The following is a 24,907-nucleotide window of genomic DNA, read 5'->3' as shown; positions in this document are numbered from 1 at the left end:
CCGTTTTGGGACTTTAGGCGATGTTGAGCTGCAGCATATTCATTGCAAGAATTGAGCTTCCCGCCACAGGAACTGGGCATATGGATGGATGGATGTGGCGGTCATGACATGCACTTCTTCACAATTACAGCCTCAGCGTTGCAGGTGTTGATAGGCAATGTCTGCCATTCTGTAGTTAACACAGATACTACATGTTTCAATGGCTTGGCATCAGTAAACATTTTTATTTTCAAAAATCAATCGAGGGCCGCATGCCGCCCGCTGGCCGCCAATTGCCAGTTGAAGTCGGTCTCCCGAGGTCACGCCGCAGTGAAACAGCGCCCCCTTCCCCAGCTCCGTAGAATGACACGTCTGCTTTTGTCAGTCATAACCAGGCAGGCAGTTGAGTCCATCGACCGTAGGCATAGACACAGAGCTCCAGCACAGCAGTGCAGTAGGCGAGACAGACGTTTCGGTTGCTCGGCCCGCGCGCTGCTCGTCAGCCCAGCCGCCTGAATGTAGATCCGCATGGGCTACCACTCCCACCGCACTTTCTCTCTCCAAATCAGACAGCGCAGTCGTAAGATAAGGATCCCAGGATGGTGTTAGTGCATGTCGGATACCTGGTTCTCCCCGTATTTGGCTCAGTAAGAAACCGAGGTAGGTCGTGAATTGTTTGTAAGCACGCTAAAACATGTGCCCTGTTTATCTTAATATTCACTGCAGCTTTTGGCTAGTTAGCTCCCAACTTAGCCGCTGGCTTAGCTCGCGTCGGCTAGCTTGTTGTTTCCGCTCAAACCGCTCATTAAATGGAATTTGACGTCTTTACTTTGTTCACAGATGACCGCAAAACACAGAATGACGTGTTTGTGCGGCGGAATTTAGCTCGAATTAACATCCAGACCAGATGCGGCAACTCGAGAGAAGCTAACTGGCTCGTTTGGGGGATGGCTACATCCTGAAGCGGAATCAATTGTCACAAAGGATTCGGCAAGCGCCGGCTGTTGTGTGCCGACAACATTCCCGTACATAACATAGTGCCGCGTTCTATCCATTTTCCGCTCATTTCAATTGGGTTACATTCTTCTATTTTCACACGCTGCATTTTGACTGCACCGTAAAAAAAATACCGCAAAATAGCCGTAGCCTTCCCCAGCCAGTCATCTTATCTGTGCCTGGATGATGTCATTTGAAGATCATCCGCTTTCGCCACCGCAATTATTTATGACTATTTGCGGCGAAATTGGTAATCAACATTCACGAGAATTGGTGTTTGAAAACAAATACATCCAAATTTGTTGCAAATTGTCTGTTGTTTTGTGTTCGGAGCATGGCATTTTTTGTTGTTTTTTTTTTGGACACACAAACGCGAGCGAGCGGCTAAGAAAGCACACACGCGAAGCTACAGTGTAACATTAATTTGACAACAGTGGCATCAGTGATTTCATTGTGCTTTTATTTCTGTTCTTATTTCCCTGTTTCATAGTATGGAGGCTGGCTCTACATTCTGCATTTATCAGATCTTTGTCGTCCCCCCCATTGTGTAGCTAATGATCATCTGCTGCTGTGTGGTGTGGCGTGGCCTCTGCCTGTTCTCTGCATTTAGCTGTATTGTGAACCCCTTCTTCATTTCCTCTTTCCATCCGAAGACGACATTGGTATTTTAAAAAAACAAAACAAAAAAACAAAACAAAGCACCCCCCCTCTCCTCTTCCTCCTCCTCCCCCTTCAAGATGTATTCCAACCATGTCAAGCCGACTAAAAAAAAAACATAGCTAACATCTTAGCGCAGAGCACCTTTTTGTCTTTTGTTTCTGTCAATTTTTTTTGCTGTAGCACCCGTGTGGACATGTAGCTCCTTTTTTAATGGAATGTCATTGTGTACCTCCCATCCAGTCTTTTGATAGACAACATGCTGTAAATTCCTGTCAAGTGGATACATTTTTGCATGATCTCAAAAACGGCTGCACTCGCATCGTTGAACACCAGAATTTGGCTCATCCTCCTTTCTCTTCACTCAAGGTGCAGTGTACATGTTCTCATGTCACAAATTGGACGGCCAAATCTATGTTATGCTGTGTGGCGGAACCTCTAAAGTCCAACGCAAGCCCTTCAGAAATGTGTTGATATAATTGCAGAGCAATTTTTTAAAATATTGGAAATGTAATAGCCAGTATACTAGTAGGCTAGTGAGGTATTGACTGTCTGTTTGTTTGCTTAGATTGGCTTGGCTTGACGCGCTGGCGGCTTTGCTACCTGTGATTGCTTTGCGATGTTATTCACCAAAGAGTCCATGAGTATCTTGTTAAAAGGTTAGGTTTATTTATCAATCGTCAATATTAAAATCAATATAAAACACCATAAAGTTGCACACGCTCCGCCCAAGCGGTCAAAAACCTGTATGCCCTTCAAGTCCGTACCTGGGCATACCTTCTTGCTCTTCCCTTTTATATAATCAGTCAGAGCGCCACACAGTGCTCAACAAAAGTAATACACACACACACATTTGACCCCTATTTGGCGTCTACACACCGGCCCCTAATTGACATGGTTCACAAACATGGCAATTCCTAAAATATATTCCCCCCCCCGAACATTTTAAATAAATTAGGTCTCACAGACTAAGCATAATTTGGAAATTGGTCTTTCAACTATATTGGATTTTGTTCTCAATTTTACGGATCTCACTAACCCAAGTGCATCTGCATAAACAATTTTCAGCCTCTTGTAAATCTTTTAATGCTAAAATATGTCTTTCTGATGGGCTTATCACATAACACGGTGACATTTCTTGAGGGAAGCAGCTGCTTGTTCCCCTTGCACTTTTCCTTCAACCATGATTTCCACTTTGAATACCCAGACACTGCTCTTTTTAGCCTTCTCCAATCTGAGAAGAATAGGATCAGCTGATCTGTTGGTACAGGAGTGCACACACTGACAGCATGAGCTGCTGCCTCCTTCCTGACTTCTTTATCTTCCACGTCCAAAGAGACATCCAGCAGTGTCTGTGGCCACTGATCCTCTTCCCTCCACAGGTATTCTGGTCCTTCCAGCCATCTTCTGCTTTTCCAAAAGTCAGAAACACTCAGACCTCGCGACACATAATCAGCTGGATTCTCCCTTTTACCAACATGTCTCCATTGTGCAGGCTCCGACAAGTCTCGTATTACGGCAACTCGATTTGCAACAACTGTATAAAATCGCCGATCTTCATTGCAAACATACTTCAGCACGGATGTGCTATCGGTCCAAAACACAGACCTATTAAGGTGCATTCCAAGCTCAGCCTTGATCATAGCATCCATCTTCACAACGAGAACAGCTGCAGACAGTTCAAGTCGGGGAACAGTCACAACCTTTAAGGGTGTTATTCTACCCTTGCCAAGGAGAAAGGATACGTGAACTTGGTTTTCGTCGCTCACTAAACGCACATCTGTGACAGTTCCATAGCCTCCTTCACTGGCGTCAGAAAAATTGTGTAATTGTGCCTGCTTTACAGCTACAAACCCAGCTGGTCTAATACACCGGCCAACTTTAAATGTAGCTAGCAGGCCCAAGTCCTCCAACCACCTTCTCCATCGCTTTAAAATGTCTTGTGGCAATGGATCATCCCAACTACCGCCCCTTCTACACAGCTCCTGTTGCATTATTTTGGCCTGAAGGGCCACTGGCGCCAGGAAACCCAATGGGTCGTAAACAGAACTGTTGACTGATAGCATCCCACGTCTGGTCAGAGCCCGATGCTTTATTTCCGATCCAAAGACGAAAGCATCCGTCTCCACACACCACTGAAGACCAAGCGCTCTTTCTACTGGAAGCTTGTCATTGTCCAAATCCAACATCTTCAGCTCTTTGACTCTCCATTCTTCAGAGATGGCTTGCAAAACAACACGACTGTTGCTAATCCACTTTTCCAAAGCAAAGCCTCCTTGTTGACAGAGAGCAATGAGGCCCTGTATCAGCTGGATAGCTTTTGTGACAGTGGCTGTGCTCTTCAGACAATCATCAACATAAAAGTTCTGTTGAACAGCTTCTATAACAACCGGTAGGCACTTAGACTGATTGTCTTGAGCCATTCTTCTCAGAGCATAAGCTGCGCAACTTGGTGATGAGATGGCTCCAAATAAATGCACCATCATTCTGTAAGGCACTGGTTGTTGTGTTGTGTCTGCATTAGGCCACCACAAAAAACGTAGAAAGTCCCGATCCTCCTCTGGCACACAGACTTGATGGAACATAGCTTGAATGTCTCCCATGAAGGCTGTTGGCTGTTGTCTAAACCTCATGAGGACGCCCATCAATGTGCTTCTGAGAAGGGACCCTTGCAGCAGCTCCGTATTCAGGGACAAGCCTTTAAACGTGGCACCGCAGTCAGACACGACACGCAGTGCTCCCTTTCTGGGATGATGGACACCATGATGGGGAATATCCCAAACTCTTCCTGAATCAAGGTCTCTTTGATCATCAGGTACTTCTTCTTGTAACCGTTGTTGGGCCACAGCAAAATTGTTTGGTAAGAAGACATCTTTCTTCTTAAAAGGTAAGTTTATAGTATACTTTCCATCCTGTAACTTGGCAGATGTTTCCATTATATTGAGAGACTGCTGGTCTTCTCTTGACCTTTCCTGGCTTTCCATGAGCTTCTCGCAGAAATCATGATTATACTGGTTCATTAGCAGCTCCTCCAGCCTGCTGACACCAATTCTATTCACAGATACGACAGCGGCTTCCATCCTACTATTCCCATCCAGTGGGCCATTAACCACCCAACCGAGCACAGTTTTGACAGCATACGGACCATTACCTTGACTATTAATAACTTCCCATGGCTCCAATAGCTTGGGTGCATTGATCCCGATCAACAGGTCAACCTTGGCTTGAATGGACGGTACCTGTATACCTGACAAATACGGCCATTTAAGGAGGTCTTGAGATGTTACCATATCGTCTGTAGTGACTGGCATTTGCGCCTGTGTAAGCACTTCCGGCAGAAGATGGAACTGAGAGCTTTTCAGGCCGGCCACCTCGAGATTAAAAAGTGAAAAGGCATGACTCATCTTTGTTTGACCCATTGTTCGTATCAGGACTTGGGTTCTCTTTCCAGAGAGGTTCAAACGATTCATCAGTTGTTCAGAACAAAATGTTCCGGTGCTGCCTGGATCCAAGAATGCATATGTTAAGATCACACAGTCACCTTTGGCAGCTTTTACTTTAACAGGCAGCACTGACAACATGGTGCGACAATTGCCGGCCCCTGTATGTCCACAAGTCGTGTGAGAAATGGGAATAAGCTCTGGTGTTTCCAACTCTTGTTGAGGAGCAGTTGCCTGTCTATTTATGTGCAACACTGTTGGATGATTTTGCTTGCAAATGTCGCATTTCAATCTCATATCACAGTCACGGCTAATATGTCCATGACGAAGGCAGCCAAAACATAAACCTCTTCTCTTCAAAATAAACATCTTGTCCGTGTGTTTCTTTCTTCCAAACTGCTTACAATTTTCCGGCAAATGTTCCAGTGAGCAAAAAACACAACGGCCATTTTCATAGTCTTCGAAGGAGTGTGGCTGCTTAACCTTGGGAGGATCTGTCTCAGTCACGGTACTGGCCACCACGTTCCCCTTCACTCTACTGCCCGCATATGACCTGCCTTGACCTATTGATGTTGAGTTAGGGCTGTAATCATGCAGATCTCCAAAGAAGGGGTCCGAAAGAATTCTTACGTGCCGCTCTATGAACTGTACCAAGTCAACAAATCCAGCTCTGTATCCTGTTGATTCCATGATGTCATAGGCCTTGCCACGCCAATTTTCTCGTAATTTATAGGGCAACTTGGCCAAGATTGCCCTCAAGTTCGCAGGCATGTCCAGTTCCTGCACATACTCCAGCTCCTCCATGATGTTGCAGCAGCCGCGTAGAAATAAGGAGTAACTGTGCAGTGCCTTTGTGTCATCTGCTTTTATTGCTTGCCATGACAGAGCCTTACTAATGTATGCAGTGGCCGTTTTGTAAGGATTTCCAAAATGATCCTGGAGCAAAGCCTTGGCCACGGCATAACCACGATCTGAAGCCATGTGTTGACAACTTCGCACAAGTTCCTGAGGTTGCCCTCGGGTGTATTGCTCCAAATAATACAAACTGTCTGCTGCGGCTGCTTTACTTTCCACTCCTTGCTCAAATGCTTTAATGAAAGTTCTGTAGTGCAATGGATCACCATCAAATATTGGAATGTCTCTTGGTGGAAGTGTCATTGAACGCTGTTGGTTCATTAAGGCTGCTGTAATCTCAGTTTGTCTACTCATAATGGTCAAAAGGTCTGCAGGAACCTGTGAAGTGGTTGATGAATGAGCTTGCGCATCACTTTGTGTTGACCGTACCTTTACTTCCATTGCTTTTCCATCTTGCTCCACCAAAGGGTGCTCCTGATTTGTGTTCCATTTCCTTTGTTCCAGGAGGTTATGCTGTTGCTTTATATTTGATGCAATCAATTTCTTTGGCCTCACATCCGTTGTTTTGTTTTCCATTTGTGGCATCCTGAATCTCTCCTTTTGTTGTGCTGTTTCCATATCATCATGATGAGGTTTAAACTCTTGGACTGTGGGGTTTAAACCTTGTCCATTCATTGCTCCATTTTTCTTTACAGTTGACTGCGCTTGAGACTGGCCCTCTTCAATGGCATTATAAATGTCCATCCGCGCTTCAAATGCCACCAGTTCCGCCTCCAAATCAAGCATCTCCATTCTTCTCCTTAGTTTTGCTTCTTCTTCTTCAATAGCATGTCGTTGTTCCAATATTTTCACACGAGCCAGCACTGCAGCTCTTTCCGCTGCTGCCTTTAGTTTAGCAGATGAAGCAGAGGACTTGGTACTTTTTTTGCTAACCCTGCTGCTCACGTTTGACACACTATCTTCAGGAGAGATCTCATCATTAGCATAACCTTTATCGTTTTTTTTTATGATTTCTTGTATTTGTGTTGAACCTTGAGAAAGCCATAAATTGACCCTTGAAAAACACTCATTGTTTGAGATCATTTTGGCTTTAAACCATATTTCGTGCTTTTCACCCTCTTCAACAGACAACAAACCCATCATTGAATCATGTACATTTTTAGCATCAACACACAACCCTTTCAACTCATCAAGACCATTTATCACCTTGGTTTTATCACCACAAGACATGAATGCATTCAATTCGCTTCTAACTTTACTCGCATTATTAAGTTTACATTTCCTATTGTTTTGTAACCTTTCAAGTTTATCAACCAAACCCTTTTCTGTTAATTTAACAATACGTTTTTGAGTTCCCGAATCATCAAGTACTTCATTTTCATTATTTGTGTCCATGTCCGCTGCACAGGCTTCCATTGTACGTGCTGGCAGTGAACGCAACGCAAAATTCAGCTCCGGTGATGACGCGAAGGTTGGTCAGTGAGTCACGTGATCCAGCGCAATTTGTGAACCGCGACGTTCGAATTAATTTTAACGCACGGAGCGTTACCAATGCCTTGGATTTTTAACCTTTTTTTTAAGTGTGCACACAATTGGCCATCGACAGAGTAGCGCTACATATACCTCTCGTTGGGCGCCTTAACTGTAAATCCACACGATGACGTCGGTGCTCCAATCCACTCGGTGGTCAGCAGCACTCCTCTGGATCAGCCATGATAGCAACCATCACGGCTGCCTGCGAAGTCGATCAACCCCACACTATCTCTCGTTGGGCGCCTTAACTGTAAATCCACACGATGACGTCGGTGCTCCAATCCACTCGGTGGTCAGCAGCACTCCTCTGGATCAGCCATGATAGCAACCATCACGGCTGCCTGCGAAGTCGATCAACCCCAGCTGCTCCTCCACACACCGGCTTCCCTGATCGTCCCACGCCGTCTGCCGTGCTCCGTCGTTTCCTCCAACACAGTCTTTGTTTGGGCAGGTTTTTGACAGTGTAATAGCCAGTATACTAGTAGGCTAGTGAGGTATTGACTGTCTGTTTGTTTGCTTAGATTGGCTTGGCTTGACGCGCTGGCGGCTTTGCTACCTGTGATTGCTTTGCGATGTTATTCACCAAAGAGTCCATGAGTATCTTGTTAAAAGGTTAGGTTTATTTATCAATCGTCAATATTAAAATCAATATAAAACACCATAAAGTTGCACACGCTCCGCCCAAGCGGTCAAAAACCTGTATGCCCTTCAAGTCCGTACCTGGGCATACCTTCTTGCTCTTCCCTTTTATATAATCAGTCAGAGCGCCACACAGTGCTCAACAAAAGTAATACACACACACACATTTGACCCCTATTTGGCGTCTACAGGAAATATTCCAATTTGTTTCTAAAGCAAAAATTAGCAGTCTTAGTCCTCACAGTTTTTTTTTTGAGAGAATTATTTCTTTGACATTATATAAACAAACAATCAAATGCGAGAAAGTAAGCAAAGCGGTAACTGACCTTTTCTTAACTGTCCAGGAAATGCTTTAATATTTGAACATCCGTAGATGTCATATGGTGATCCCCATTTTATCAGTGCAGACATATATTCCTGACCCAAAAAGCTCCGATATAGAGAGCCTGCTTGTTAATATTTTTCAAAATAGATTTACCTTCTTACTCTTAAAACACATTCAAATGTATTTTAGTTGTCTCTCCCAGTTGACTTTTACTTTAACTGACAATTGACAAAATAAGAGTCAAACCCTGTTTATTTAAACACCAACATGTTCAACCAAACCATACGATTTAATCAAATGAAGATCTAGTATCTTAATACTACCATATAATGTGAAATGCCATAGACAGGCTAATGATAATTAGCATGGATATTTGGGTAATAATAAAACTTGAAATGACGTCTGCTTCTCAAATAGAGCAGCAACACATACAAACGCAGCATTTGTACAGTATATATTCTTCTTGCTCTGCTGGATTAACAATCATTCAGACTTGCCAGTGTAAATGATTGCTTAAAAATTGCGGTATAGTGGTGGGGCGTCAATGGTGAACCACAATATAGTGAGAGAACACTGTACATGTACAGTATTAAGGTGGTCGGTCGTATAACAAAAAACAAGATGGTGGTTTGAACTTTAGCCGGTAGTCCCAGATTATAGTTTGAATTCCAAATGATACTACTTTTGGGGTGCTGGACTTTAGACTTTCTGCTGGAAATGAATGGCGTTGAAATGCTACACTGCACCTGCACACGACAGCCTGCCATAACCGTCTCCATTTTTTGTGTAGTCTTTTTGTTCCCCCTTTGCAAAATAAAGCCAAATCTTTGAATCACACTGAATTGTTGGGGCTGCTTGCTCAACCTCTCTTTGTAACAGGCTCCAAAAAAAAAAAAAGAATGTGTAGAATGCAGTGGTACCTCAAAAGTTGAACGTGCAATTGGTGTGCTCTGAAAGCAACATTTCCCATTTGAAATGAATTTGCTTTCATTTGTTCCCTGGTCCAAGTGTTGCTTCCATAACTCTGCAGTGATTTTTCAAGTCATTTGTTCTTTTAACTGTCATCCAAGTGTACCTAGTCGTTAACTAGCCTTAAGTTGAATACAGGCGCTCGTCTGTTTATGAATGAGTTCCGTTCCTATGGGGGGGGGGGTAATGTAACCCGAAAGTTGGGACTTGAGCTAAAAGTCCTATTTAGACTAAATATTGAAAAGCACTTCTAGCCTATTAACGCGACTAGTTCAATACGTCCCTTGTAACCATGAAGAATCGGATGTTGTAAACCCAGGCCAAACTTTCTCCATCGTAAAATGTTTATTACGGTAATGTACAGACAATGTTTTGAGTAACCTTTGAAACAGGGTTATAAAATGACGTATTTCTTATTATACTTAGTTTGATTTATTTTCTTGGTTGTTTTGACTTTTGTTTTTCAAATTCGGTTAGTTTAAAAAAAAAAAAAAAAATTTATTTTATTTTTTTAAATATATGCAAGATGATTTTTTTTTAAAAAAATGTCAGTAATCATTGTATAATAAAGTAAAGTAAACTACAATTGTCAAACTACTGTTTGACCGTCCTCCTTCTGTATGGACGTACAACATTACCGAATGAATACATTTAACATGAACCCTGAAAGCTCATGTATGCTATTTAATGACAACAATGAAAATGGACTTTTTGCTATCATTTAATTTTCAACGCAAGATATCATTTCAGTTTTTCTTTTCCTTTTTCGTTTCCTTAACGCTACTTAGACAGACTGATGAAGTTGAGCATATTTGTCCGGGAACTTTTCACCCTTCAAACAACTGCTCTTGAGTTGACAACAGTTAAAGGTTCCAAAAGTCAAAGCCAATTTTTCTTTTCCTGAAACACTCCCAATTTTCAAGCTTTAAGGCAGCGTTTTGACTTTCGAGGTTCCACTGTATCAGCAGGCAAAATTAGCTCACTGGTGGTTCATCACTTTCTAAAAAATCTCCCCGTCCCCACTAACTAACATCCGGCCGGCCAAAATGCTATCCATTTCACAGGGATGCTTATATTTTCCTGCACTGCTGAAAGAGATTCTCTATTAGAAAATAACGTCTCTATTGTTTGGTTGTGGTCTCTCTTTGTAGTACTTTTTCAATGCATGGTCACATTTTATGATTCATATTATTTTTTTTTTTTGGTTTGACTCTACATTGACCTGTGAGAATCCAATGTAATCTTTCTGTAGTAAAGATGTTACCCTGCTGTACTCGAATCATGTGCTGTAGCTCATTGGATGCTGCTTTTGTTCCTTTATTTAACCCTATACGGAGCATGGTGGGCCTTGCCTTCAGTCTATGTGGTTTATTTTTGGTTGCATGGATTTTTATACTATTACTACAACAACAAAAACAACAGAGAAAGAAAAACACAATTTACTAATATTTTTCAATAAAGAATATAGTGTTTTTCCTAACCTTCAGTGTGCTTCTTGCTGATTTCCATTTATTGTCCCCCCCCCCCCCCCCCGCCCCCACTCCCCAGTCCCAGCTCCCTCCACCCTCACCCACCTCCTCTCATGCTGTGACAAAAGATAGACGATTCTCCACGCTTCCTCCATCACAGCGCCCGTACCAGCCTCATTCGTGGTGGCCGTCACCCCCACCCACCCCTTTGAACTTGACCTTGCAATGTCACTACCTGTCTGCCGCCTGGCTGCAGTTACCAGCCCCGCTCTGACCCGTTCGTTTTGATTTCCCGACGAGCCATTTTTAAAAAGAAATCCAAACGCATGTCATTGTCTTTGTGGAACATTAAGCTCAGCCAAATGGACGTCAATAATAATGTTCTTGCCTTTCAAAACACATGTGCGATGCATTAAAAACATGCAGCTGCACAAGGAAGCCTGCTGCGTCTCGACTGTCTGCGTACGCCGCTTGCCAAATAGTTGTGGTCGGGACAAGTTTATATTCAAAGAAAAAAAAAACAACAGTCGAGCTATTTCCACGAAGCAAGTGTCATTAAAATGGAAATACAGTAGAACCAACCCAATCTGTTCCAGCGGGTGATCAATTAGCGCTTTCATTACGAGTTCCTAGAAGTATTTAAACATCAGTCAAATGTGTGATTGCGAGACCAAGCTGTGTTCCTTAACCACACAAACATGCTCCGGCATACAGTGAACTTTCACCTTTTCATAGTTCACTTTTTGACAGATTTTCACTGAAACTTATCCTTCACACCATGTACTTAAAAAATAATATTTGGGGGTTTGTGGTTTTTCTGTAAGGCCTGAGGTGGCACTGCAGTCCTTGGAAAATAGAAAAGTAGTTTATTGGGGATGTAACTTATAAGTTGGAGAGTCCTCAGTGCATGTGTGTGTACATGTGCACATCCAGGGGGATTTAAAAAAAAAAAATTAAATCATCTGGAAGGTATTTATTTTTAGGGAAATGTGAGATGAGTGAAAAATTTCTCCCATAAATGAACCATAAATGCAGTGGTACCCTGAGATACAAGTTTAATTCATTCATTGAATTTGACGTGAACATTTTGTAATGTGTTCATACAAACAAAACTAGTTATTTACAGTATTGTGATATAATACATGCCTATGTGACATCATTCAATAGAATGTCAAGAATTATTATTTTTGCTTCAGCTCAAAATACATTGTGCTGCTCCTTGTTGGTGTGTGTGCCTTGCCCACCCGTGGTCAGAATAATACAGACAAGGAGACTCTCAAAACATGCCAGTAAGCAGCAGTACTAATGAGAATATATTCTTGTGAGTAGTGTTATGTCTACACGAGTTGTTCATTTCTTTTCAATTATGCTTGCAGGGTTTTAAAACCGTGATACTAAATACAATACAATACAGCTATTTGATTGTTACAAATACATGTAATTATTTTTTTATGTTTGATTTTGACAGATTAATTTTGTTTTGATTTATTTATTTATTATTTTTTTTTTTTGCGAAGGGTTGTTTACTATCTGGCGAACTGACTGCAAGTCAAAGCAAAAAAAAAAAATCGTCCTGCTGTCCTAAATTGGGTCATTGTATCTCAAGGCATCACTGTTTCGGTCATTCTAAACAATCAGACAATTTTTCGCTGTTCACGGAACAGTTGGGTCACTGTTCTAAACTTTTGTCATGTTGACTTAGACATTCAGCCAGGACAGGGACATGGGGACACTTAGTTCTACGGTAGTTCAGAGCTTCGTCCGCTCCCAAGAACCGGAAAGGATCTCGAAATGGCAGCCCAATTTCACACATTTTGGTGTTTGCTTTCGGTGACACTTGTGGTATCCATCATTGTCCCACCCTCACAGAAGCATTTTGTCATCGTAGGTACGAGGTAGGGCTTCGTCAACATGCTATGTCTCTCTCTCACACACACATATATATCGGAAGTGACACTATATTTCACCCATAATTATTTTCTGCTCAGTTTGATGTTGGCGTGCCTGACGTGTTTTGCTTCTCCCGCTCAATCCGCCCCCAGGATCCCATTTCACCCGGCAACAGCAGCAGCAGCACAGCCATGCTACCTCTTGCCGACACTTCCAGCTAGGCCCGCAGGCCCCGCTGCCCATGGACTTCCCCATGCCCCACCCGGGGCAACCGCAGTCGGGCATCAACCCCCACCTGGCTCCGCCCGGCCACCAGCACGGACCCCCGCTACACCACCCGCCCCTCAACCCCATGCCCGCCCCCCAGTTCCAGGATATCCCCGCCCCTCCCTTCCTACCTCAGGCATTACACCAGCAATACCTCCTCCAGCAGCAGATCCTTGAGGCCCAGCATCGACACATCCTGCCACCCAACAGGTAGGTACCACTCAAAGCTAAGAGCCCAGACCGCAATACTAGGTACACTTGCACGTAATCGAACAACCATCCGCGCTCACAATCACACCTAGGGGCAATTTAGAGTAATGTCGATATTTGGCATTTTGCCGATTATCAGCATTTTTTTTTTTTTAATAAAGTACTCTCTCTCTCTCTCTCTCTCTCTCTCTCTCTCTCTCTATATATATATTTATATATGTATATATATATATATATATATATATATATATACACCCCCCCCACACACACACACAGCTCCTTCTGATTGGGAACTTGTGCAGCCAATCAGCAGTAAGATACCTATTTTATTTTTTCAACTCGTTTTCATGCGCACTACGGGAGTGGTCCCGCGACTAGAGCGACAGACTTTGCCCACATTTTAATAAATATTATTCTACTACTCGCAACCACTTATAACATTTCTATGAGCCTTTTTAGGTCATATAAACATGCGGGGCAGTTCTACTCGCCACAGTAAGATACCTTTCCTTGAGGCTAAAGCTAATCGCTCCCCCATTATCACATTGCAGAGGTCATTTGCAACTTGATCGACATGGCTCCAGAGATAAGTGAAGCTGATGATTAAACTGAGAGGAGAGGGAAAGGGTGATAAAAGTAAGAAGTGAGTGAGCGCCAGCGTATGCGTGTCTGTGTGTATAAACCAGATGTCATGGAAAGCCATGCTCAATTTTAGATTCTTTATAGAGCACTTTAAAACAACCACCGATCTATGCTATACATCACGTGTCAAACGCAAGGCCCGCGACCCCATTTTATGAGGCCCGTGAAGGGCAAATCATGTGCATCAACTTCCTGTTTCTAGCGCATTATCTTCACTTTTAACAACATTGAGATATGAGATATTGCAATGTATTTGTTACCAAGCCTCCCCTTTTAAAATGAATTGAAGAATTGTTGACCAAAAAAATGACTACTGACTTGCTTCTGATTTCAAATCTGTCTTCCCATCAATTTGTTGTATGTGATAACGTCAGGTGATACATTAGGTTATACATTAAGATGGGTTCACAGTCATAACGGCCCCCTGAGGGAAGTCATAACGACGATGTGGCCCTTCCACAATAATAATTGACACCCCTGCGAGTGCAAAAATTGACAGCAGAGTACTTTTAAAACAAATGTCTATTTTTAAGATCTAAAAAAAACTTTAGCATGTTGTAAATTACAAAAGTTGTGCTTAAAGGCATTTAAATCAAGACAAGTTTCCAAGTTTTTATTTTTTTCAAAAATTTGACACAATTTTATCCCTTTCTTTCTACAAATGAATATAACAATAATATTGGTTATCGACCTCCATGATTACTACTAATCGGTATCAGCCCTAAAAAAAAAAAGCATATCGGTCTATCACTAGTGCTAACCGGAGAAAAAGCCACACAGGCGCAAGGAAAACGTGCAAACTCCACACAGAAAGGTTGGAGCCAAATTCGAACCCTGCACCTCTGTACTGTGAGGCCATCGTGCTAACCAGTCGGTAGATATGGTATGTAAAGAATGAATTTATTTATTTATTTTTTATTTCTGATGAAGTATGTGCTATGAATGTCTGCATTGTATGGACAAACATATCATGATTTGGACTGTAATAAATAAGTACAATTTATTAACAATTATGTCAAATTATTTCAAAAGTTCCACAGTAATGAATAAGAAGCCAGTTTATACAGTTAAGTTTAAGTTAAGACGGAAAGGTTTCTGTTTGAGAGATAAATATTTGGATTAAGTTCATTTTTTTTTAGTTTCGATTAAAGTAATTGTCTTTTCATGTGTTCATATTGAAAAACGTGCATTGTATTCAACTCAGGTTTGATTCGTTAAAAATGGTTTCACCCACCCAAAAACTTAAATGGACTGAAAAAATCACGCCAGGAAGGTTGAAGCCAATCAAGTTAGCCGTCCGTCCCTGACGATGAGGTGTCCCTTATTAATTTTTCTGCGAGTTGGCAACCCTACCTCCACCTAAGCCCCATAAATGACAGAACATTTCTTACAAACTATGAAGGGGTCTTCTGGAGATGTTACCATTGTTGTGCTATGAGAATCCGTAGATTTCTTAGTCGCCAATATAAAACGTATCCCTGTTTGTGTCCGTAGACGCACATCCGAGAGGGTTCCTCACCACCCCCACAGACTGCGTCCAGGTTATGAGTTCACACCACCTCTGCACGTCCCACCACAGCCGGTGGTGCAGCAGCCCCGCTATTTGGCCGAGGGCACAGACTGGTAGGAAGCACAAGTCCAAACGTTGCCTGCATGCTACTCTTCGAAAAGTCCACCAACCTGCTGTTTTTGTTTTTGACTTGGCAAATGCTGATTGTCGTCAATTAGGTGCTGCAGTTTCATTAAAAAAAAAAAAAATATATATATATATATATATATATATATATGATTTTATATATTTTTTTCTTGTATTTCTTCACAAAAATCACCTCACTCAAAATTGTAATATTATTGAGATAGTTGCATTTCAATCCAAGTACGCACATGCAAAAAATATTCCGCATGGGATTATCTTTTATACCATACAGTGCAATTTTACCTTTTGTAAAACGAGTCACAAATGTATGCATTCCAATCGCTTTCATATATCAGTAAGTGAATGTACCACCGGAATGAGAGTATTACCATGGACCCAAAAAAATGTTTTATTTTTTATTTTTTTTTATTTTATGAAAATATTTATTGATTGATTGATTGCCTAGGGATCTAAGTGTAGACGCAGGACTCCCGCCACACCAGTACCACATCCATCCACTGCCGCAGCACTATCAGCACTACCTGACGTCTCCCAGGATGCACCACTTCCCCAGGAACAACGCCTCAACGCAAGTGGTGAGCCGCAATCACATCCGGATCGGCGTTGTGCGACAATTTATCACCTGGACACGCGGTGAGACTCAGGGGCTGTCCTCTTCTCTCCGTCCTCTTCCAGGTCGTTCACGAGATCCGCAACTATCCGTACCCTCAGCTGCATCTGCTGGCGCTGCAGAGTCTCAACCCTTCACGCCACGCGTCCGCCGTCAGGGAGAGCTATGAGGTGGGTGCTCTATTCACCCATTGAATTATCCACAAGTGTATTATTAATAACAACAAAAAAAAGTAAAAAACAATAAAAAAAAAAAAAAAAACATTACACGCAATTTCTTGCACCCTCTATTGGTTGCAGCCAATCACTGCCGCCCCCACTGATTCACAACCTAACAATTATTCTTAGCACAAAAGTTTGTTCAAACCACTTTGTCTTTTACATTTGTCCTACTGCCTGTTTAGACAACAAACTCAAACTGGAATTTCTTGCACCCTCTGCTGGTTGTTGTAGGAGTTAAAACCCTTATGGCGTCGATGTTTCACTACATAACAATTACTGTGTTGTGACATGTCTTAATGTATCTGTTGCTACACAGTTGCTATGCGCTGTTCTTTTATGATGTCATAAAGGCTTGTTGCTTGGAGTATTTAAGATCGAGTTGCTCAGTGACACATCGTCAGTACGTCAAGCTTTCTTCGAGTGAGGTTGTCAGCCATCTTCCATGTCTTCTGAATCCAGGCCTGCTTGTTATTACTTGGAATTTTTTGTATATAACGACTTTTACGTCGCCACTGTCTGCTTCTGGGTCCACACCCCACACCCCACTCCTCACATGACAGCACGTACTGACCATCATGGACCCAGCAGACCCTGAGGACCCAATCCACCACGCCATAAGGGTACAGGGGGCACTGCTCGGGGACATTATGGAGTCTATTCAGAACCTCTCCACCACCGTCAACTCATTGACCATCCAGTTGACGTCCAGCGCTCCACCACGACCTTCATCACCCACTCCAGCCCACACGTCCAATCAAGGAGTGATCGACTCATTCACTACTGCGGTGCCTTTTCACCGCGAACCCAACATTCCGCCACCTGAACATTATTCTGGAGAGGTAGGAGCCTGTGGCCATTTCCTAGTAAACTGTTCCTTGGTTTTTGAGCAACAACCTAGCGCTTTTTTGGATGATCGCGCCAAGCTGGCCTATGTCATTAACTTGCTTCGGGGAAAAGCAGGGAAGTGGGCCAATTCCTTGTGGGAGTCAAAGTCAGAAACATTGAAATCATTTTCTGCTTTTTCTGAGGAGATGCGCAGAGTCTTTGATCAGCCCTTCCGTAATGAGTCTTCAGGCAAACGACTATGGGCATTACGTCAGGGCTCTCAGTCAGCTGCAGAATGCCAAAGAGTTCAGGATTTTAGCCTCTGAAACAGGATGGAATGAGGCAGGACATAGAACAGCCTTCGTTTGCGGACTGTCCTAAGAGCTTCAAGATGAACTGTCTACACGGGACGAGCCGGAGTCTCTCGAGCAATTAATCTCCTTAGTGATTCGGATTGACAATCTCATCAGAGAACGCCGTCGGAGTGCCAGACCTGCCCACCCTTACTCCCCTCGCACGGCAATTCCGCGACGGATCGCCCAGCCTTTCACAAGCACCTTGATGCCTGCTTTTGCCGGGGAAGAACCCATGCAACTCGGCAGAACTCGCCTCTCCCAGGAGGAACGCGCCCGGCGGGTTGCGCAGGGTCTTTGTTTCAATTGTGGAAAGCCTGGGCACTTCATCAATCAGTGCTCACTCGTACCCAAGGGTCCTCTTGCTACCACAGAACGCAGCCTTAGGACTCGCCATGGCCAATCAGTGCCATCGATGGAAGCCCCTTTGGTACTGTTACACACCAGAATGTTTCACTCTCTCTCACCATTTCCGGTAACCATCAGGAGCTCATTAGGTTTTTGATCATTTCTTCTCCTTCTTCCCCTGTAGTTCTTGGACTACCCTGGTTAAAACTTCATAACCCGCACATAGACTGGACTTCCTCATCCATAGTTAGCTGGAGCACTTTCTGTCATGCACACTGTTTGCGTTCTGCGTCTCCAACATCCTATCCTTCTAGCTCTGTTTCTCCCCCTGATCTTGCTTTGGTTCCCCCTGAATATCACGACTTTGGGGGGGGGGGGGTGTTTAGCATGTCTCAGGCACTTTCCCTTCCCCCTCACAGACCGTATGACTGTGCCATTGAATTACTCCCCGGGGCTCCCCTACCTTCTAGTAGACTTTACAACTTTACAACGTCGACAAAGAAGACAAGTTGTAAAGAGAGTACAAAAAGACAAGTCCCTACGACCATGCATTGACTTTAAAGAACTAAATGACATCACGATTAAGAATAAGTATCCGCTCCCCCTCATTGACCCTTGTTTTGAGCCACTCAATAAAGCCGCCATTTTCACCAAATTAGACCTTCGCAACGCTTATCATTTGGTGCGAATGCGGGAGGGAGATGAATGGAAAAGCCTTTAAGACTCCCCTTGGACACTTTGAATATTTGGTCATGCCTTTTTGTCTCACTAATGCTCCAGTCGTGTTTCAGGCACTCAATGACGTTCTCCGAGATATGCTTAATCAGTTTGTTTGTTTATCTCGATGACATTTTGATTTTCTCTCGAACCCCGGAAGAACATGTCCAACACGTTAGATTAGTTCTGCAGTGCCTCCTAGAGAACAAACTCTCTGTCAAAGCAGAAAAATGTGAGTTTGGGGTCCCTTTTGTTAGTTTTTTTGGCTATATTCTCGCCCAGGGTCAGCTTAGGCCGGATCCCGCTAAAATTGAGGCAGTGGCTAATTGGCAAGTCCCTTTCATCACGCAAACAACTCCAGCAGTTCCTGGGGTTTGCAAACTTCTACAGAAGGTTCATCCGTGACTACAGCAAGGTCGCCGCACCCCTCACCCAACTCACCTCCACAGCCTCTGCATTCGCATGGAACCCCAAAGCTGATGCTGCCTTCAAAAGCCTCAAACAACTGTTCACCTCTACCTCGGTCCTCATTCATCCTGATCTTGCACTTCAGTTCATCGTCGAGGTGGATGCGTCCAACTCTGGGGTCGGAGCCGTGCTCTCCCAGAGAAGTTCCAAAGATAAAAAGGTACATCCATGTGCATTCCTTTCATGCAAATCAAATTGTCACCCGCAGAGAGAAACTATGATGTCGGTAACCGTGAATTGTTGGCTGTGATGGCTGCACTTCAGGAGTGGAGACATTGGCTGGAGGGAGCTGAGCTCCCCTTCCTGGTACTAACAGATCACAAATACCTCACGTATCTGCAATCTGCCAAGCGCCTGAATTCCCGACATGGTTGGTGGGCCCAATTCCTGGGGCGCTTTGGCTCCTGTAACGTTAAGCCTGATGCTCTCTCCCGCATGTGTGAAAGAGGCAGGATCTGGAGACCATCATCCCCTCTTCATGTTTCATCAGGGCGGCTGTGTGGGACATTGAGCGAGCAGTCTTGCAGGCCCAGCAATAGCAACCAGATCCTGGCTCGGGCCCTATGGATCGGCTCTTCGTCCCAGATTCTGTCCGCTCTCAATAATAATAATAATATTGCCTTTATTAGTCCCACAATGGGGAAATTCGAGATTCGAACCCAGGCCTCCTGGGGAGACTGGGTCCTGAACGCGGCGCCTTAGACCACTCGGCCATCCTGGCAGCCAAGTCCTGCAATGGGGGCATTCTTCCAAGTTGGCTTGTCATCCTGGTGTGAATCGAACTCTTCAATTCCTGCGGCAACGCTTCTGGTGGCCCCGAATGGCTCAAAATGTCAGGGAGTTTGTCGCCGCTTGCCACACCTGCTCTCGGGGGAAGCCTTCTGCAACCCCTGCCCATCCCCAGCCGTCCCTGGTCCCACCTGTTGATCGATTTCATCTCTGGCCTGCCGCCCTCCGATGGAAACACGGTCACACTGACTGTAGTTGACCGATTCTCCAAGATGGTTCACTTCATTCCATTACCCAAACTTCCCTCCGCATTTGAGACGGCAAACATCCTAGTGAACCACATCTTCAAGCTTCATGGCATCCCCATTGACATTGTTTCTGACCGGGGTCCCCAGTTCACATCCCAGGTATGGCAAGCTTTCTGTAATGCTCTGGGAGCGTCCTCTAGCCTGTCTTCAGGTTTTCATCCCCAGACCAAAGGACAGTCAGAGAGAGTCAATCAGGATCTGGAATCATCCCTTAGGTGTGTCTCGGCCCGCCATCCAGCCTCCTGTAGCCTACACCTTCCATGGATCGAGTATTCACACAATTCCCTACACCTCCACATCCACAGGCATGTCGCCGTTCATAGTCGTGGTTGTGACATGTCCTAAGGTATCTGTTGCTACACAGTTGCTATCCTCTGTTCATTTATGATGTCATATAGGCTTGATGCTTGGAGTATTTAAGATCGAGTTACTCAGTGACACATCGTCAGTACGTGAAGCTTTCTTCGTGTGAGGATGTCAGCCATCTTCCATGTGTTCTGAATCCAGGCCTGCTTGTTATTACTGGGAATTTTTGTATATAAAAACTTTTACGTCGCCACTCCTGTCTGCTTCTGGGTCCAAACCCCACTCCTCACGTGACATACTCTGAACATTACACCTTGTTGGAGACACTTTTTCTTCCTCCTGCAGCCTGTCTAGGCAACAAAATAACTTTTGCAATTGCACCAGCTGTGCGTGATGCCTTTTGGCTTTTTTATTTTTATTTTTTAAACAGGAACTTTTGCAGCTGGAAGACCGACTTGGCAGCGTGAATCGCGGCGCAGTCCAGACCACCATTGAGAGATTCACTTTCCCCCACAAGTACAAGAAGGTAAGCGTACTGTCTGGGAGGGAGTTTAACGGTCAAACCCGTTTCCAGCTGAAAATGACGTGAGACCAGTGTGCAGACTGCTCCGTATCACCGTGCGGGATGACTCATTCCAGTGAATTTTAATAAGCGCATATAGCCAACATGACCCAAATATTCGCTAAAGAGTGTCACATCATTTGGCTCACTCGCTTAGAGAAGACATCATCGATTCTTTTCCAACTCCCCACCCCCCCCCACCCCCCTTTTCCTCCTTCAAAGCACACTGAGCTAAGTCTGGCATAGGCAAACACACGCACAATTGCACAAACAGACATGCACACAGGCACTGAAGTAATGAAACGTTTGTGTTAATTTTGCAGAGATTCCCCCAGGACCTGAAAATGTGTCTGGATGATGAGGAACTGGACACAGATGAGAAGTGCACCATCTGTCTGTCCATGCTGGAGGATGGCGAGGATGTCAGGTAGCATGCACACACGCACACACATCATCTTTGCCGTCTTAACATGCGTGCAGTCATTTGTAAAATCAATTTGTGCTGGAATGTCATTTGTTTCTTGTCTGGAAACATCCAATTGATGCAAATCCTTTTTTTTTAAATGCTTTATTGTGATGCTTTGTTTTCAAATGAATCTCAAAATAATATTCTCTTGCCTAAAAGACCACAAACAAGAACTTTGAGTGTTAAGTGTGTACATTGGCCAATTTTTTTTTTTTTACCCTAGCTTGACATATTTATTTCTGCTGATACCAAGCCAGCTTTGAAATTATTTTTTTCGGATTTACCTCAACATAAAGCAACATACATTAGTGCCGTACTGATGAGATGTGAGAAGAGTTATGACAGCTCAAAGAAGCATTCTGAATCCCATGACTCAGTGAACAGTCTATCTGTGTGGCCGCCCCCTGGTGGCCAAGACTGGAAAACGAGAAAGAGAGCAGCATTCAATTGATGATCCGTTTTTTCCGTCATTGGCATGCACATTGCAACATTTTCTGTAGCTTTTTTTTGTGGAAGGCTGGAATGGATGGCAATTCCATTAATTCATTTTAATGGGGAATGATGTTTTGAGATCTGACTGTTTTGAGCCTGCCAAAACTGTTGTTTGTGTGTGTGCGTGGGGGTGTGCGTGTATGTGTGTGTGTTTAGGAGATTACCCTGCATGCACCTGTTCCACCAGGCGTGTGTGGACCAATGGCTGGCGACCAGCCGGAAGTGCCCCATCTGCAGAGTGGACATCGAAACCCAGCTCAACCCCGACAGTTGATAGCTGCTCCTGTCGCACGCAGCCTCACATCCCACACATCCTCCACTCTCTCCCCTTGAGGGGGTTTTGCATGGGGGAGCCTCCTCACCCCCCCCTCTTTTAGTGGGAGGGGGAAAGGGTAGGATATAAACAAAGCACACACACACTCACACTCACGCACGCACATGCTCACAGACTCATGCAGAACACAAGCAGGGATGCGGTGGACACATTTTCCAGACTTGGCTGACTTAGTGGATGTACAAGAAAAGGGCGCGAACGGCCATAGATCAGCGGTCGGGAACCTTTTTGACCTGGAGAGCCATAAAACCAAATTATTTCTAGATATATATTTTTTGAGAGCCATATAGTATTTTAAACATAATAATAATAAAAATAATAAAAGGTTTACTTTTAATGCGACTTCTGGTGCTGCATGTTTTTTTTTATGTCCTTAATTTGTGTTTCCTCGACTTGATTCGCCATCATGATGCTCCGATCGTGAACCGTTCTTGCTGACAGTGGCATGTCTCTTATTTTTTTGATTAGCTTGGCTTTATTTGGAAAGTCATCAAAAAGTTCATTGGCCACATCAAGCATAAATGTTTTGGCATATTCGCCATCTGTGAACGGCTTTCCACTCTTCACTATTGCCAAAGCACCCGCAAAGCTTGCGGAATTACCGTCACCTTGCGTGGTCCAGACACGCAGCTGCTGCTGGCTCGTCTGCACTTTCCGTTGCAGCTCTTCGCATGCCTTTTTCCTGCTGTCCCCCGGTGGATATTTCAATGCAAAAGAAGCATGACGCGTATCGAAGTGCCGCTTTATATTTGAGCGTTTCATTGATGCAATTTTGTCATTGCATATTCGACATACTGCGGATCCTGCTCTCTCCGCAAATGCAAATTCCTCTGTCCACGCAGCCTGGAATGTACGGTAATCATCGTCTTTTTTTCTTTTCGCCATCTTTTCTGTTACAAGGGTTGAGCGGGTTGAAGGGTTGAAAATTTATCTCTGATAAAATTAATTTCCGTACATTGACAATGACCCGTGACGTACTTGCGATCGATTGGTTCCCGACCTGATCCTCGGGTCACCGGCGGATTGCAAGTGCCGCAACCCACCCCTGACTTTTAAAATGTATCTTTAAAACTAATTTTAAATTACTTAATATTATTAAGATTATCACTAGTATTTTAAAACCAGTTCCAAAATATATATATATTTAAATTTAATTTAATTTAATTTAATTTTTTTTTGGCCCCCTCAACTCCAAACTGTCGGGGAGCCATATGACGTCTCCGGAAGAGCCATAGGTTCCCGACCGCTGCCATAGATGGATGTACTGAGTCATGCTGTGCGCTCCCCCTCCTCACACACACACACACACACCCACACACACGCACACAAGCTAATCTGTATAGAACATTACACAAAAGCATGATTGGTGTGTAGCGCGACGCTTGTGGTGTGCTATAGTACTGATTGAGTATTTACCGAGTAACAGTGTTGTGTAGCAACTTGAGAGTTTGCGTGACAGATAGTCCACAGTTGGAAAACCAGGCGGTGGAGGCTAATCGCGTGCGTTGTATGTACAAAGGCCAAAAATAGTGAACAGTCTCGCCCCCTGGTGTGTTGTGTTTCTTTTGGATTTACAGTGGACCCCCGTTCATCGCGGGGTTTGTTCCACTACCACCCCCAATAGGTGAAAATCCGCCATATCGAGAGACCATGTAAAAAAAAAAAAATATATATTTTTGTTAAATTTTGTTTTTAACCTACATCTGTTCACACTCTGTCGCTGTCAAGAAGCGGGACATAACTGGGTAGAAAATCACTTTAAGCAGTGGATGATTGATACCCATCCATTTTTTTGGAGGGGGCCGGCAAACCATTGCCCCTCCCCACGGGCCACGAACAATGAACTGCGACATAGCGGGGGATCACTGTAGACACCATCCACGCTAACGTGGCTAACTGCAGGCATGGCTTCCAGTGACGTGTGTGTTGGCTGGCGGCGGGGGTGAAAACCCGCCATTATCCCCTCCTCCCTTCCCACCTGCCTCCACCATCAAGTGTACATGCATGTGTGTGCCACGCTTGTGAGCTGTGTCGTGGTCGTGGTGGTGCAAAGTAGACGCAGGGACCCCCCCCCCCCCCAAAAAAACCCCATTTCTCTTTGAAACACGTGCACTCAGACAGACCTCGTATGTGACAGCAAAGCCGCCATCTTGCCTCGAGATGAGTGACATTTCTCAGAACCTTATTGCCTACTGAACAAGCAAGCACAGTTTTTTGGGTGATGCTGATTTTTTTTGGAGGGGTGGGCGGGGGGGGGGGGGGGGGGGTCATGATTTGAATTTGCATTTCAGTCTCCGTTGCGCCCGCTCATGTTACAGGGGAAAACAAAACAATAATATACTCGTTAGCCTGCGTTTGCTTGAATGCTCACTTCCTTTGTGGGTGTTCTGTAAATGTGTGTGTGTGGGGGGGGGGGGGGGGGGGGGCATGTTGTCTTAGGGCAAAAGGGATTAAAAGCCATTCATTTTGAAGAAAAAAAAAACAACAACCAAACAATTGTTCTTCTCCTATGATTTCATCCATCTTGCCATTTGATTTTTTTTATTTTGTTCAAATGCCAATTTGGACATGGTACTAACATGTCTGGTCTGTGTGTGCGTTCACCATAATGACGAGAAATAGCTGCAATGCCGCAAAAAG

At 44.1% G+C, this 24,907-nt stretch overlaps 1 protein-coding gene across 2 annotated transcripts; it reads left to right on the top strand.

The window, feature by feature from the left end:
• Positions 1 to 323: 323 nt before the first annotated feature.
• LOC148343625 (E3 ubiquitin-protein ligase ARK2C-like) lies at positions 324 to 23,574 on the top strand. 2 transcript variants are annotated; one of them, XM_088287358.1, is made up of 8 exons: positions 324 to 639; positions 12,905 to 13,229; positions 15,366 to 15,494; positions 15,974 to 16,103; positions 16,204 to 16,308; positions 20,844 to 20,939; positions 21,299 to 21,402; positions 22,090 to 23,574. In XM_088287358.1, exons 1-8 carry the CDS (start codon positions 579 to 581, stop codon positions 22,205 to 22,207), a joined length of 1,068 nt encoding a protein of 355 aa, XP_088143484.1. In that variant the 5' UTR covers positions 324 to 578; the 3' UTR covers positions 22,208 to 23,574. The 2 variants fall into 2 exon arrangements, 1 of the variants encoding a protein (XP_088143484.1); XR_015840643.1 differs by lacking the exons at positions 12,905 to 13,229; positions 15,366 to 15,494; positions 15,974 to 16,103; ... (2 more) ...; positions 21,299 to 21,402; positions 22,090 to 23,574 and adding an exon at positions 1,466 to 1,669.
• The last annotated feature ends 1,333 nt before the right edge of the window (positions 23,575 to 24,907 follow it).

Source organism: Idiotropiscis lumnitzeri, chromosome 1, assembly GCF_059441095.1.
Source record: "Idiotropiscis lumnitzeri isolate Australia: NSW breed Sydney's pygmy pipehorse chromosome 1, RoL_Ilum_1.0, whole genome shotgun sequence".
In the NCBI taxonomy this organism is placed as follows: Eukaryota; Metazoa; Chordata; class Actinopteri; order Syngnathiformes; family Syngnathidae; genus Idiotropiscis; species Idiotropiscis lumnitzeri.
Note: the sequence above shows the minus strand (reverse complement) of the source record. Positions and strands in the feature narration are given on the sequence as shown.

Excerpts from the sequence above, each read along its gene's own strand:
- LOC148343625 (XM_088287358.1), top strand. The coding sequence starts at position 579 with ATGGTGTTAGTGCATGTCGGATACCTGGTTCTCCCCGTATTTGGCTCA. Across the intron at positions 16,104-16,203 it reads ACAACGCCTCAACGCAAGTG|GTCGTTCACGAGATCCGCAA; the intron begins GTGAGCCGCAAT and ends GTCCTCTTCCAG. Across the intron at positions 20,940-21,298 it reads TCCCCCACAAGTACAAGAAG|AGATTCCCCCAGGACCTGAA; the intron begins GTAAGCGTACTG and ends TTAATTTTGCAG.